Source organism: Cryptomeria japonica, chromosome 10 (genome assembly GCF_030272615.1).
Source record: "Cryptomeria japonica chromosome 10, Sugi_1.0, whole genome shotgun sequence".
In the NCBI taxonomy this organism is placed as follows: domain Eukaryota; kingdom Viridiplantae; phylum Streptophyta; class Pinopsida; order Cupressales; family Cupressaceae; genus Cryptomeria; species Cryptomeria japonica.
Genome location: NC_081414.1, coordinates 819,773,844 through 819,789,947, shown reverse-complemented (window position 1 = coordinate 819,789,947; position 16,104 = coordinate 819,773,844). Strand labels below are relative to the sequence as shown.

General features: G+C 43.7%; 1 protein-coding gene across 5 annotated transcripts in view; it reads left to right on the top strand.

Annotated features, from left to right (window-relative positions):
• LOC131036201 (transcription factor TGA2.2) overlaps window positions 1–13,782 on the top strand; it is a 112,243-nt gene extending 98,461 nt beyond the window's left edge. For 3 of the 5 annotated variants that reach the window (XM_057968050.2, XM_057968042.2, XM_057968058.2), the window contains exon 10: window positions 13,116–13,782. In XM_057968050.2, coding sequence (XP_057824033.1) covers window positions 13,116–13,268 — 153 coding nt within the window. In that variant the 3' untranslated portion in view covers window positions 13,269–13,782. The remainder of the gene's footprint in view (window positions 1–13,115) is intronic. The other 2 variants (XM_057968066.2, XM_057968072.2) reach the window with 2 other exon arrangements.
• Window positions 13,783–16,104: the final 2,322 nt, after the last annotated feature.

The following is a 16,104-nucleotide window of genomic DNA, read 5'->3' as shown; positions in this document are numbered from 1 at the left end:
CATAATTGTCATTGATATCAAAGCAAATGAATGAGGTTATTATCATTGATGTATGAATGGGGTTGATAGAAATATCATCATCAATGTCAAAGGCCTTAAGAGCATTTTGTTCATAATTGATGGCATCGATATGAGTCATTCACGAGTGCATAAAAGATTTGAGGATACAAAGATAGCAAAGACAAAAACATAAGGTTGAAAATGGCATAATCAAGAAAGAGGGTAATATGAAGTTATTGAGTGTTAGGGGTAAAAACGTATGTTAGTAAGAATAATAGTTATAAGTATGTTATGTTGTGTTTATGTTTATGTTGTTGCCGAGAGGTTCTCGTCGGATAGTTGGGAGTTGGTAACGGTTGGCAACTTGACCAACCGTCGGGTCTATATAGTGTTTGGTTGGAACCTCGGCAGGGGGATTATGTATGGACAATTCTGGACACTGGAATAAAGATATAACTTTCTGGTCTAATTATTATCATTTGGCATTTATGTTGTGATGTGCAATTGTTCTGTTCCATGAATACTTGGTACGTGCAGGAAATACTGTGTTATCTGATTATTCACCACTATACATTTAGGACTAAACATTTTGGCGCCATTGCTTGAACGAACCTGGAGATAACTATAGCGGCAGGCGGAAGCAATTAATGGGCCGATTGTTTAATCAGCAATTAATTGTCGTGGACAGCGACACGCATGAAGAGAGTACCGCGGAAGAGGAACGAGAGGATTAGTTGACGACAGACTTGGTGGAGTTGTGGGACGTGTCGATCACGCAGTACGTGCAGTGAGAGGCTCAGGAGAGAGCCGTCTTGGAAGGCACGGTATGTGGTAAACTCAGAGTCAACACCCCCGTCTTTGACCTACTCGGGAGTATTCCAAGGTTACTCGCTAGGAACTTGATTGCACTCCAAGACCAAAGGGAGGAAACGACAAAGGAACTCCGGCGGCAATAAGTTCTCTGACGGTATGAGGAACGGAGTCGTAGGGAGGAAGAGGAGAGGGAGGCTAGTCGGCGCCGTACCTCTGGCACTTGATGCCCCTACGGCCGAACAAAGACAGACGTACCACTGCTACCGAAGGAGTAAATGAGGGAACTGTACAGAGATCTCTCCGCATAAAAGAACAGGCCGATAGGAGACGACGACTAAGAGAGGTTGCCGACTCGAGGAGTCCGGAGAAACACAACAGAAGTTAGAGTCGTAGTCGGGAGAGGCAAAAACCGTGTACGTGGAAGGAGTTGGCCGAGGTTGCTAGGAACTTGCCACTTCCAGACGTAGTGGAGGAAGATCTCGCCGACCAGGCCCCACACTCGACGTCAAGTGAAGAAGACTCCAGAGCCGAATCACAAAGCACCCAATCGGAATTTTCCGAACAAGGAGAGGAGGTGGTACGAGACCTGCATGAGGAAATCGCCACTATTTTTGAAGCAACGTTGTTTGGCATTAAAAATTTGTCCTTGTCGGAGGGCATCAAAATAGGAAGATCAGATCTGGAAACCCCATGAAGGAGGGACTATAGAAGCGAAGGTGACCAAAGCCCGGTTGGCAAGGGCCCGACCAGACCAGGAGCGTACGGTACCCCCCGGACATATAGCCATTTCCAGGCACTGCATAAAACTGAACAGAAAGGAACGATGGCACACACCCCGGAGAAGCAGAAACTCCCAAAATTCATGGGCGATGGGTCAGAGGACCCCATACGACATTGCAAGACATGCGTCACCATCTGGGAAGCAAATGGCCAGGACGACCGGGACTACTGGGTGAAGGCATTTCCAGCCACTCTACGAGGAATAGCTATTGACTGGTACACAGACCTCGATGCCCAGCATAAAACGTCTTGGAGCAATCTGAAGAAGGCCTTTGAGGAAGAATTCAAACTCCTACGAGATGACAACGAAATTGTGGCAGAAATTTACAATACCAAACAAGGAAAAAACGAAAGTGTGCACGCATATAACAGAAGGCTGAGGGAACTACTTAACAAAATGGAGAACTAGTTGGCAGATGGCCTCAAGAAGCGGTAGTTCCTGGAAGGATTGGTACCATCCCTAAGAAGGACGATGAAAGTGGTCCCTCCGCCATTGTACGATGAAGCATACAACCGTGCCTTGGATATTGAAAGTGAAAACAAGACATCCCGGGGGAAATGACGAACCAGCGATGGTGACAGCACAGACGAAGATAGCGAGGGGGGATTCAAAACCGTGCAAGCGCTCCGGAAGGATATGATGAGGATGATGAAGGAGTTAAAAGGTGACAAAGAAAGTGGTAGGGAAGGAAAAGAACTATGGTGTACTAACTGCAAGACTGAAGGACACACTAAAGGAAGTTGTCCCCATAGAGTTTTCTGTGACATCTGCCAAGTAATGAGACATTCCACTAAGGAATGCCCGTACAACTTGAAAGCAAGGAGCACACAAGTGCTCTACGCCCAACCCGACCAAGCCACACCGCCGACGACACCGCCAAAACCAACAACAAACTTTGACGCCTCACCTGGAGGGTACAAAAACAATCGGCGGGGGAACACCAGATACAATAATAACACACCAAGGAGCAGAATTCAATACAACGGGAAGGGGCGACCCATGATTCAGTGCAAGAAGTGCAATGAATGGGGTCACTTTGCTCGAGAATGCCAAAACGGAGGTGATGTAGGAAGTTTGCTGTGCAGATGGTGCGGTCCAAGAAAATACGAGGACATAGATTGTCCAAAGTAAAAAGGGGTGAACATGCTCGATGTGGAGGGATCAAGAGAAGACGTACTGGCAATCACAAGGTTACAGAACAAGAAAGCCATGTACCCGGACCCTTGCACAGAAAAAGAAAGGCTCCAGGAGGCAAGGGCGGATATCGAGCGGGCAATGGCTGGAGAGCGGAGGGCCTCGCACCTGGCTGCCGATACACCAGTTCGGTCGGAACCAGAGAAAACTATCATCAAGCAGATGTTACAAACCACAATACCCGTACGGGTGTCTGACGTTCTACAGACCATGCCACAGTTAAGGATGGCTTTGACAAATGTAACCGGGGACACTACCCTCGGTCAGGAACACCAAACGATGGCAAAATCTGGTACGAACCCGGTGAAGGGATCTGGTACGGATGCCATGAACCCTATGCTACTCGCGGTGGGCGTCGGGCAAAAACCTGCAGTGGTAGAGATGGATATATTGGGACAAAAGCTTACAAACACCATTGTTGATGGTGGGTTCGGAGTCAACGTATTGTCAGAGGAAACTTGGTGAAGCCTCGGCAAGTCGACACTCTGGCCACCAACCTTCCACCTGGTCGGTGCGGATCAACACGGCATCAAACCCCTTGGTACCCTCATGGCACAAAAGGTGGTAATTGGGACGCAACAATTCCTTCTTGATTTTGTAGTCATTCCACTGGAAAGGAAAGCGTATGACGCTCTTCTGGGAAGGGGGTGGTTGATCATGGCCAAAGCTAACCACAACTGGAAAAGGAATACGCTCTCAATCGAGAATGACATCCATAAGTATGTAATTGATCTAAGGAACCAGTCCGTTAGCGAAGAGCTCGCGTCATCAGACTCCGACTAAGAAGATTCAAAACGGTGGGAGTGGGGTTCTAAACAGGACAGAGGAGGGAAAGAGACCGACGAGGAAGGAGTGTTGGAATTGGACGGGTGTTCCGAGGATGAAACCAGTTCACTGGTGGGACTTTTTCATTGGCAAATGGAGGACTATGAGGTCTTCCACCTGGAGTGTCACATGCTGCAAATATGTGAGATAGGAGAATCAAGCGGGGGGACGGAAGAACAATCCTTTCCCCCGGAGTACGAGAGATACCAAGAGGGAATGGCAAGAATGGACGACACGCCAGCCCACCAGTTTGAACGGGATAAACCCATCAAGTACGAGGAACGGGGTGTGGAGAAGCTTAATCTGGGCAATGAGGCAAAACCACAGGTGATACTGGTAGGAGATGACTGGAACCTCGTGCTAAAGGCAGCAGCCTTCAAGATATTTCTGGAATATAAAGACGTCTTTGCCTGGACCTACAAGGACTTGAAGGGGGTACTGTCGGAGCTATGCGTGCGTCGCATAACCCTCGTACCAGGAGCCCGACCGGTACGAAGGAGGCCATATAGGATGAACAAAAACTATGCAGCCAAAGTAAATGAGGAGATCAATAAAATGTTAGAAGCGGGGATTATATTCAAAGTGGAAACAAGTGACTGGGTTTCTCCAATAGTCATCTCCCTTAAATAAGAGGCTAATCAGATAAGGATATGTGTGGATTTCAGGTACCTAAATGCAGTAACCATCAAGGACCCATTTCCGATCCCATTCACTGACAGTATCCTGGAAGAAGTCGTCGGGCACGAAATATACACATTTCTGGATGGATTCTCTGGGTACAATCAGATAAGTATTGCGGAAGAAGATAAGTTGAAGACCACATTCGTGGTGGAGGAAGGAGTGTATGCCTATAATCGCATGCCCTTCGGGCTATGCAATGCGCCCACGACCTTCCAGCGAATAATTCTGCACATTTTTGACAAGATGTCAGTAGGGAATTTCAGAGCATTTCTGGATGACTGGTCGATTTTCAGCGATTAGGACACCCATTTGAAGGCTTTGGGGGAATGCATGGAAAGATGTAGGAAGGCTAGGTTAGCCCTGAATCCAAAGAAGTGCAGGTTTATGGTACCACAAGGGAAACTCCTGGGCCACATCGTCTGTAAGGAAGGATTGAAGACAGACCCAGACAAGATAGGAGTAATTGTCAACATGGAGAGCCCAACGAACGTAACAGGGATGAAATCATTCCTCGACCATGTCGGCTACTACCGAAGATTCATCAAAGGCTTTGCACAGGTGTCCTGGCCCTTAGATAAGTTGACAAGGAAGGGAGAGCCGTTTGTGTGGGGTACGAAGCAAGAAGAAGCCTTCAAAGAATTGAAGGACCGGCTGGTGAGTGCACCGATATTGGTGTACCCAGATTGGAACAAGGAATTTCACATACACGTCGACACCTCAAACTTTGCAATTGGTGCTACCCTCGCCCAGGTAGGGGTGCAAGGACTAGACCATTTCGTCTTCTTTGCAAGCCGACTTCTGTCAAAGGCCGAACGAAACTATAGCACAACAAAGCGAGAGGCACTGGGGATGGTGTACGCAGTACAAAAGTTCCGGCACTACTTGTTGGCTACGCCGTTCACATTTTATGTGGACCACCAAGCACTAATGTACCTAGTGAATAAACCAATCATCCAAGGGAGAGTAAGTCGGTGGCTACTACTCTTACAGGAATTCACCTTCACCATTGTCGTACGGCCAGGGAAGTCCCATGTAATAGTCGACCAACTATCCAGACGCACACTTGTTCCAAATTGCAATACTACCAACCTGGTATGAAAAGATAGGCCAGTTGCTATCTACCTGCACATTTCGAAGCAAGATGCCTTCAGGAGAACGGAGGAAGCTGGCACTGAAGAGTAAAACCTTCCAACTAATTAATGGGCTTTTATATAAAATGGGTCCTGACCAAATCTTGAGGAGGTGTGTCATGGAGGAGGAAATTTGCGGTGTACTAAAGGAGGCACACGATGGATTGGCAGGCGGACATATGGGACCGGATGCAACCGCTAGGAAGGTGCTTCTGGCAGGTCTATGGTGGCCAACTCTACACACCGACACTCGAGAATGGGTGATCGAATGCGACACTTGCCAACGAGCGAGAAAACCTCTTAAAAGGGACTTCATGCCTCTCTTCCCTTCACAGCCGCGGGAACTATTCGAACAATGGGGTTTGGACTTTGTGGGACCTCTGAAGCCAAGTAACCTACACCGGTGCAAATATATTGTAGTTGCCATAGAATATCTCACCAAGTGGGGAGAAGCTAGGGCCTTGCCGGATAACACGGCTCTGAGTACGACATGGTTCCTGTACGAACAAATTGTCACCAGGTACGGGATACCACTCCAAATCACCAGTGACAGGGGAGTGCACTTTGTCAATCAAGTAATTCGTACCATGACCATGGAATTAAAAATATTCCATAACCTATCCAGTCCGTACTATCCCCGCGCTAATGGTCAAGCAGAAGCAACCAACAAGGTTTTGGTATCAATAATCTACAAATCATGTGGGGTGGAACACAAAGATTGGGAGGAAAGACTACTAGTCGTGCTATGGGCCTACCGTACAACATACAAAGTCACTACCGGGCATACATTGTTTCAGCTCATGTATGGGCAGGAGGCAATGGTACCAGCTGAGTACACCGTGTCGAGCCTTCGGGTGGCGGTGGAAAATCGACTTGGGGACACAGAAAGTGTGAATGCAAGGCTTTATGGTTTGATAAAGCTGGATGAACGAAGGCTGATGGCACAATGGGCAACTGAGGTGGCACAACGCCGGCGGGAGCATTGGCACGACCAGCATCTGCGGAAGGCCAACTTCCGGTCGGGACAGTTAGTTTTGAAGTATAACGGTCGGAACGAACTTCGACCAGGGAAGTTCAAGGTCCGTTGGCTCGGACCCTATAAAATCAGAGAGGTTGGTAGGAACAGAGCAGTAAAGCTGGCGACTTTGGATAACAATCCTATCAGGGACCCGGTGAACGGTTCCAAGTTAAAAATCTACAGGGAAAGAAATAAACCTGTGATTGGGATCAACATGCTAGGATATGCCACAAAAGGGCATTGGACCATTGGTCAAAGCAAGGAGGTCAAAGAAGACCCGGTGGTAAAAGGAGAACCCTATCGGAGGGATGACGACTGGGCGAAGCCCTTGGCGGCAATGGAAGAACGACTTGTACCAAAAAGGGTGGAAGGTGTGGCCGTTCCCAGGATCCACAAACATCTCACGAATGTGTATTTTGGAGACACAACTGTGTGGGTACGAGTTTTAGGATATTGGAAAAAACAGGCCCCATATGAAGGAGCTCGGGAGGGATACGTCGCATATGACATTGATGAAGAAGCAGAAGCCCGAAGGAAAGCTGAGAACATAATTAAAGAGGTGGAGCCGGTGGACCTGGAGGAAGAGCTCAACTTGGAAGAATATGGGGCAACCCTAGGCCCATGTTTAAAAATGGTACTGAAGACAAAGGACCTATTAGTCATCGCTTCCGAAGCAGGCGAGGTAGAGGCCGGACCTAACTCATTGTATCGGGTGATCCCCAACCCGGCTGGGCCACCAGAGATTGACGAAGAGAGAGTAAAATGGTACCATCAATATGGGGATCAATACATTGACGGCCGCTACAAGGGTGTGGGACCCGCCCCACTGGTGGACAAGATATGGGACCTGGAATACGTAGGGACGTGTTGTGCACAAGAATGCTACAAAAGACTACCACATGTGTGTACGTGGTTACATGACTCAGAAATAAGAATGAGGACGCCCAACAATACTCCAGGGGTAAAAAGGAGGAACAGTGGGGATGGAGACTCCAAACAGAAACCAAGCAAGAAATGGAGGGAAGATAAGGCGCGGAGCAAAGAACTAGGGAAGAAATGGAGAAAAAAGCAAAGTAGGGGGTCAACAAGAAGGAAACAAACGAGACAGGGAAGCTCTTCGACCGCAAAAACAAACACAATAAACTGGCCAGTGGCTTACAGAAGGCCAACTAGAGGGCACAATCAGGCCAAAGGGTACCTGGGTAAATTAAAGGCAAGGAAGCTAATATTGAAAAAGCCGTGCCAGATAAAAGAAGTAAGATGACTGAAAAAACAAGGGGTCTTAAAGGGCAAGGAGGAGAAATACTGGAAAAAAGCAAGTAATTCCAAATCGGCAGGTATTAAAAAATTAAAATATCAGGCAAGTACAAGTAAAAACAGTAGAGAAAAAGTAGCATTTTTACCTAACCCTAACCTTGGCAAAAGAAAAGGCTTATAAAACCCCCACGAGACCCCATTAGACACAGCACAGGAAGATGAACATGGCAGCCAGACAGAACTGAGCGAAGGGAAGGAAGTCACATACCGTATGGACTAGTTGCATACTGTACGGACACAATATATTGTACCGAACAATTGTATGGACATGCACGAGTGGATAATTTCGTACGGTGTACGGATTGTACAAACAAGAGAACACGAGTGCCATGGAGTCTTACCGTACGACGTACGGACTAGAGAAGACAAGTTCCGTACGGGTCACATGCTGATTCTAGAGGGAGGAGATCGCCATACGGAACAAGGCGGAAGGAAGTCGGCGTACGGCGTATGGCATTATCGTACGAAACAAGGCAGGAGGAAGTCGTACGACGTACGACATTTCCGTATGGGCTTGTGCACCAACAAAAGCGTTACCGTACGGAATGGTGTTACTATACAAACACGTGTAGAGGAATTTACACAAGGCAAAATCCGTACAGTGTACGGTATCAGACAGGCAGACAGAGATATCCATACGATGGGTACAAGCAGCACGCAGGTATAAAAGGCAAAGGGCTTGTCTGGCAGGACATGAGGAAGAAGTCGTACATCAGGGAAACTGGGAGTGATACAATGGGCCATACAAACTGGCGAGACAATCTGTCAGACAGTTATAATAACGACCAAGGAAGGGGTATGGGAAGAAGAACAAAAAAAGGCAGTTGCAATGCAACCATGACTGCCATGGAGCGCGCCAACAACAAGAAAACCAAGAGCAGACCAAAGGCAACAAAGGACTCAGAGGGACTCACGGCAGCAAATGTAGCATTTGAGAGTGTGACTGGCAGTGAATGTCGTACCTGGTGGGAGGAAAACCCTCCAAACCATGTGACGAAGGAATCTCTCTGGAGGGCATAGGTCGACCACACCGTGCAAATGCCCACATTCAACATTAAAGAGCTCGAGCCAGTCCTGCGAACCATGGTATCGGGCTGTAATCCGCAAGAATGAGCTTCAGTCATCCAGTTCCAAGGGCGCACAGTGCGAGTTTCTTTAAAACCTGAGGATTTCAAGCGGGTATTTGGCATACCGGAGAAAGGAGCATCTATTGCTAAGCCAACCAAAAAACTCACCAGAGAAAAGAAGAAGTGGTTGATGGATTTGGTGTGCAGAGAAGACCTCACCGAGGAGCAACGGAAAAGCTCCTGGGCCGACAACAGAGGAATGAAGCGTACCTTTATCGCACCTGGGGAATGGAGGATGTTAATGGACCTAGTCAAGAGCCGCCTGACGAGAGCCAGCCACGCCTCTGACATAGGTATATGGATGATAGGATTAATGAACGGGATCAGATGCGGGAAGGTGTACAATTGGGGGCAACTCCTGGCAGCATGCATCCATGACTTCCTGAGACTAGAACACAAAACGTTCTACATGTGCCATCATGCTATTAGCTTGTTCCTAGATGTTGTATGCTTGCAGGTTCCACCAGAAGTATGCGGGACATTTGAACCACGCAGAAGGGTAGAACCACATAAACCCACCATGTACTACTATATCCACCTGGACACCCTTGGCGACACATCGCAGCCTACTAGGAAGAGGAGGAAACTGGACACTTCGTGGAGATTGAAGAGGTTAGCAGTGCAGAGGATTTGGAGAAGGTGGAAGAAACGGAAAGCGGTGATGAGGGGTTCCATCTGTCAAGACACACAGCTGTAGAGGAGGAAGAGGAAACAGAGTCATGGCAGCAGGAAGAAGAAGAAGAGGAGGAGCAACAGGGAGGATTGCGGGCTCAATGGAAAAGTACAAGGGTAAAATTTACACCCTCGAAACTATCTTCGGCACACCTGGTACCTCAGGAGGCGCTTGCAGTAGCCAACCCAGTGGGAGATGTACGACCAATGGGGGTATTGTTCTAGAAGATTGGAGAGGGGGAACTGTCGGCACAACGACCGGTATCGTTGCCGCAAATCAGCTTGGTCATACTTGCAGCAGAAACCGGTATGGTACCAATAGAAACTGGTACGGTGCCAACAGAAACTGGTACGGTACCAGCAAGAACGGGTACGGTGGCAGCAGGAACTGGTACAGTACTAGCTAACTTAGAGGCAGCCTTGGATACTTCGACAGATGAAGATATAGATGCCTCGCTGGATGGATGGCTAGGGCAGTTCGCACTCGCCCCACACCTCCCCCCCTCCCTTGCACCACATAACATGGCCATTGGGCTAGGCATGACCACAGATAGAGATATCACTGTCCCAGACCTGGACAGAGAGAGATCCGCTTATCAAGAACATCAAGGAAAGGACAAGCAGAGTAGTGGACCGGAGGGAGCTCTCGCAAGGCTCCACATCACACCACCCGATCCGAATGACCCAGCAGGCTCACTCGGACGATTCCTAGAGGAGCTACAAGGGCTCTCTAATGTTGCACGCGATATGGCTCAGCGTACGGGACAGATGGAGGCAAGCAATTCAGCAGACGCTACACAGCTGTGCCACTTCATGACCGAGGGGTGCAAGGAGGAGTTCACACACCATTTTGAGCGGCAAGGGTGGCCAGACCATAGTACGCCTGAGATGATTCAGAATTGGACCCACAGGCACGTGATAGGAGGCACAGGCACCCTGGGCACCACCTTCCGCAGCATGGAGAAGGCCTTCCGGGAGGTGTACTTACAGATGCGGCAACACCAAGTGGAAAAAGAGGCCCAACAGATGTACATAACAACACTGGAAAAGGAAGGTGAGAAGCAGGCAGAGTTGGCCACAGTGGAGCAGACCTTGAGGAAGGAGATGGAAATGAAGATGACTACCTATGAGGCCCGTTGCAGCTTGCAAGAGAGGGAGACACATGCATTGGCAGCTCAGGTGGCCGAACTCACCTTACAGCTGGAACAGAAAGATAAAAAGCTACTGGAAGCTGCTCACATGGTAAAGAAAGCACGGGAACGACAGTTGATGGTAGAAAAGAACCCGAAACTTTAGGTCGGACAGCAGTCTTCTACCACGGCCACTACAGGGATGCCTCCTCCATCTTCTTGGTCTTAGCTATGTTTTTTCATTTCAGTTTCTCTTGTCTGAGTCGTCTGGAAGACGACTACGTTTTTGGGGGGGCTAATGTTAGGGGTAAAAATGTATGTTAGTAAGAATAATAGTTATAAGTATGTTATGTTGTGTTTATGTTTATGTTGTTGCCGAGAGGTTCCCGTCGGGTAGTTGGGAGTTGGTAACGGTTGGCAACTTGACCAACCGTCGGGTCTATATAGTGTTTGGTTGGAACCTCGGCAGGGGGATTATGTATGGACAATTCTTGACACTGGAATAAAGATATAGATTTCTGGTCTAATTATTATCATTTGGCATTTATGTTGTGATGTGCAATTGTTCTGTTCCATGAATACTTGGTACGTGCAAGAAATACTGTGTTATCTGATTATTCACCACTATACATTTAGGACTAAACATTGAGGAGCAGCAAATATAAATTAATAAGAACAGATTACATTTTTAGAAGACCTCAACCATGTAGAAGCCAGTATATGAACAAAGGTTAAAAAGGCTTATGAATTAGTTTCAAACAATAGTAGGTGATTCCATTAAAGAACAAGGATCTGATTACAAGACCAAAATAATTAAAACAAAACCTCTTGGGTGAAGAGGTATGATAAAAGTAGCATAAAGAAAATATAAGAGTCCAGACGTATGTGTTCCTCTATGTGATATCATATGAAAAAGATTTTGTCGAGACATTAAAACAAGAATATATGAAAGATTAGTGAGCAGATATATGACAAAGGCTTAAGCAGGTTTATGAAGACCCTGTGAAGCAAACTATGAAGAATTCATGAGCATATTTGATGGCAATGGTTTGAGCAGATTGAAGAAGCGAGTTATACCTCTTGTGAAGACAATTTGAATGACTCTAAGTGTATGAGGGGTTGGTGCCTCTAATGGACAAGTGCTCACGAATTGAATGAGGGGTTGATGCCTCTAGTAGGTTAACCCCATGAAATTTGTAAGAGATTATTATATAAGCAATTAATTTGTGTGGTTTTCTCCCATAAGGGTTTCCACGTAAATATCATGTGTTATTGTGTTCTTCTCATATGCATGATTATTGATGTCGAGTAAATGGTTTAATCATTATTAATCAAGTTTTAAATATGGTATTAAGTTTTTAAAAAGTAAAGATTATCGTTATACTGATTCAGCCCCTGCCCCCCCCATGTGCTCATCACAAAACTGATACTAAACTGCAACAGACTCAAAAATCTAAAAACCTTCAATATAAATTAAAAATTGGAAGTACTTCTGCAACTTTCAACACAACTGTGATTCCTGGGTGAAACCAGCACAAAGGATCTGGGCTTTTCATCTCCAAATCTAAACTATATAGAGGGTTTCAATCCTCAAGCAAGAAGATAAACAAACGTTTAGAGAAAAAGGAGTTTTCATTTCATAAAATGGATGCTTTCTTTTGTATCCAGACTGCCCTTTTGGAACACTCTGTTTAATTTAAAACTCATTTCTTGTTTTATTCTGAAGTATAGAGGAAATACCTTTTTAAAAATATTTCATTGGTCCCTATTTTTAGAAACATTGTTTAATATTGAACCCTCTTATAATAATAATTCATAAGTCTCCTTTTTTATAAATATAACATAAAGTTACTACAACTATTTAAATTATATTATTAAATTATTTTCCTCATCTTACCCCTTTAGTCTACCCCTTAACCTACCAAAAATAAAATAATAGGCTTGCGGGAAGTTCAATTACTTATGTCCGAAAAAGGCACATGACAATATTTCTTCAAAATTGTGTTTATACTTTAGTTAATCACCCAAGGACACTGGAGCAAAGATCAGAAGGTCCTGCTTTTGTTCCTTATTTATATGATATTCCTTTTGGAGTATGCCTGTTTTAATGTTTATATTATTTTTCCAGAGAGAGAGTTTAGAGAATTGTCATTTTTTTGAGTTTTAATGATATCACTATCGCTAGTAGTTTTACTGAAATGGACTGACCAAGTCTAACTTTTCTCAGTGTCCTGAGCTGTTTCTGGTCGTTGGATATAGTGTTTTCTAGATTCTTGTGCATGAAATGTGAATCTAACTATGTGGTGGTTGTGTTTTTTTTCCCCTTAAACCTTCATCATTCCTCAAAATAATTTTCAATTGAATATGCTAGTGATTAATATTAAAAAATATTACTAATGAGAGCTCAATTAATGATCTTTTAAACAGGCAGACAATCTACGGCAACAGACCCTGCAGCAGATGTATCGAATTCTTACAACTCGTCAAGCAGCCAGGGGCTTGCTTGCAATGGGGGATTATTTTAACCGTCTCCGAGCTCTCAGTTCTCTATGGGCTGCACGTCCTCGTGAACCAGCTTAATGTTTCCTAGTTTTTTGATCGTTATTCTTATACAAGATTCAGCAAGTGCTTCCAAACTGCTGAGCTTGAATGACAGATGCTAATGGTAGGATCCCATGGTATAGTATTCAGAATACTTGCAGCTATCAAGAAAAGTTTGGCAATTGATGATTATAAAGAATGAGGAGTGACAGATATCTTAATGGCACCCATATTCAGCAGAAATCTGCAGAAGTTAGTGAGATGCTGCTCTAATTATTCAGGAGTTGGAACTCTACTTCTTTCAGTAATTATTGAACACTTGGATCCTCTGAACTATACATGTAAAATTTAGGTTGCGGATTCAGTTGTCAAGGAGAATGTCAGATTTATAAAAATCTGTGAATATATTCTGACACTCTTCTCTAGTTTGTAACAGTCCAGGTTGATAATTTATGTGAATCTTTTGAATGTAATTTCTTCAGAACCATATCAGTTGCAAATGTGCTGTCAATAACTGTTGAAAGCAGATGGAAGTGCTTCAAGTTCATGCATAGCTACATTTATTTATAAATTGGGGATGACAGAAGATACCACAGGTCATTCCTAGATGCAAATCAGGAGTAAGGTAAGTACTATCAAAGAATCAAAGTTTTAAGACCATAACTGTTAAATTTAATCATTAATTGGATTTAGGTAAGTTTTACTCTAACATTTCTAAGGCAGTAGGGGTTGCATAAGCTTTCATGGTTTGTAATCAACTCTTGGAAACTGTCACCACTACTGCTTTCCAACGGCTGTCATGATGGTAAAACTAGGGTATGTATAAAAAATTCACTGAATTATCTAAACCAGCAGTAGTTAATTAACAAACACATTGTTCTTGAGTTAAGTTTTGAGGATTGAAGATAACCAAAATTTAAAATAGAATACACCTCCGATTTTCTTTGAGAGTAGTACTAGTTAACTTTGAGACACTGAAGCTAAATTAACCCGTTTGAGAACACTCGAAATACACAGGAAAACCATTAGGTATTGATATGTGTGCAGAGGACTGTCATTTCAAAAATTAAAGATTGTTAAGAAGAATCCTGTTCATGTTACCATTTATATGTTGGATATGGATGTGATTCAGGGATCACAAAGAAATGCTGAAGTTGTCATATGTGACATTAATTTTTTGAGAATAGGATGACTTGTTCCTTTATTTTGTGAAGGAAGTGCTATAAGGAACGTAGTATCGGTCATTCTAGAATATCATATATTATCATCTTAATTGATGTTCTTGATGGTGTTTGTTCTCCCATTGAGAACATGGACAGGAAACAAGCAATACTTTTTGGTAGTCAGGACTTAATTTGAACAAAGGCAAGCTTGAGCATAATTGTGGTATCCTGTGCGCGCTCTTTTACATTAGGCTATAGCTCTGTCAGTTTCTTTGGTTTTAAGGATTTATTTTCTCAAACTTAAACATTAGTCAAAACTTTCTCTTGATTTCTAGAGTCAAATGCCTTAAAAAAATACTCAGGTATGTTGGTGCCACTGGCTGCCCTATTTTCTCTTTAAATGATAAATTGAGGATGGTTTCAGACGATTTGTGATGAGATGACTGGGCTGGGTTTCTTTTTCGTCTTGTTCTAACAGCCAAATTCAAATTTCAGGAATATTATTTTGAATTTTCTATGAGAAATCTTATTAAGCTCCATACATGGCCAGTGTTGAACTCCATACATCGCGGGTGTTGGATAAAGATGGACACGGAAAATTCTTAATGTAAGTAGAATGATGTGAGGGGCAATTTTGGCGTTTCAATGTTTTTGGGCTAGTTGAAAAGAAATTCATACTGTGGATCCAGACAATGCACTTTGATGTCAGTAAAGCTAAGTTACTCTACAGTAGCTCTCCTCTACCATAACATTTTATAAGTTCAAATGAATCGAAAATTATGGGAAGTTGTTTTTTTTTCCAACTTAGCTATTTGTTTTCATAACCACGATTCTATGTAATTTCTTGTGTGGCGAGAACATCATGATAAGGGAATCTGAGAATGAATCTTTCTAACAGGACTCTTTAAATCACGTCTCTTTTGGTGTTGGACTGTGCCAAAAGAGATTGGTGAGTATATTAATTCTTCGCTGAATCATTTGATTTGTGCAGCTAAATAGGATTCCATACAGTGTTTTTACATTATGCTTTGAACTAATGGTATAGTTTAATGGATCCAACAACATAATTGTAGAGTTTTGTAGTATTATTGTACATATGATAATAATAATTTTTTATATTGTTATTACTCGAATATTAAATAGTTGAATAGTTATTTTGAAGTTATTATTCAATGGTAATTTCATGCTGATAAGTATTTCTCAACACATTTTAAAGTTAATAAGAAATGGTTTTCATTTTTCAGATTCAAATTCACTTGACCATTTTCCATGTTCACATTGGTATTATAGTTTCAACAAAATATTATTCACTGCACAATTTCAATTCTCCAATTGTTACTATTTGAAATTCACCCTTGCATTCATTACGTTGAACATTCCTTCCATTTCCTTCATTTGTTTTCCTCCTTTGATTTCTAAGAGAACAAATATTAGCAGCAGAAGACTTACATTTCAGCAATCATAAGATTGAACAAGAATGAATAAAAATACAAGCGGCATTAAAGGAGGAAGAAGAGGGTGGATTGCAAATAATAATTATGTATCGTATCATGATAAAGGTAATCAGTAAAGTTGCATTTGAAGAGATCTCTATCCAGTAGCAATTGAATCCCTGAATATGCATATTCATCATCTTTTTTGAATGTTTTATTTGTCATGTTTCAAAATTTTGCTTTCCTCCCATCAATTTCAAAATCATGGAAATTGAATTG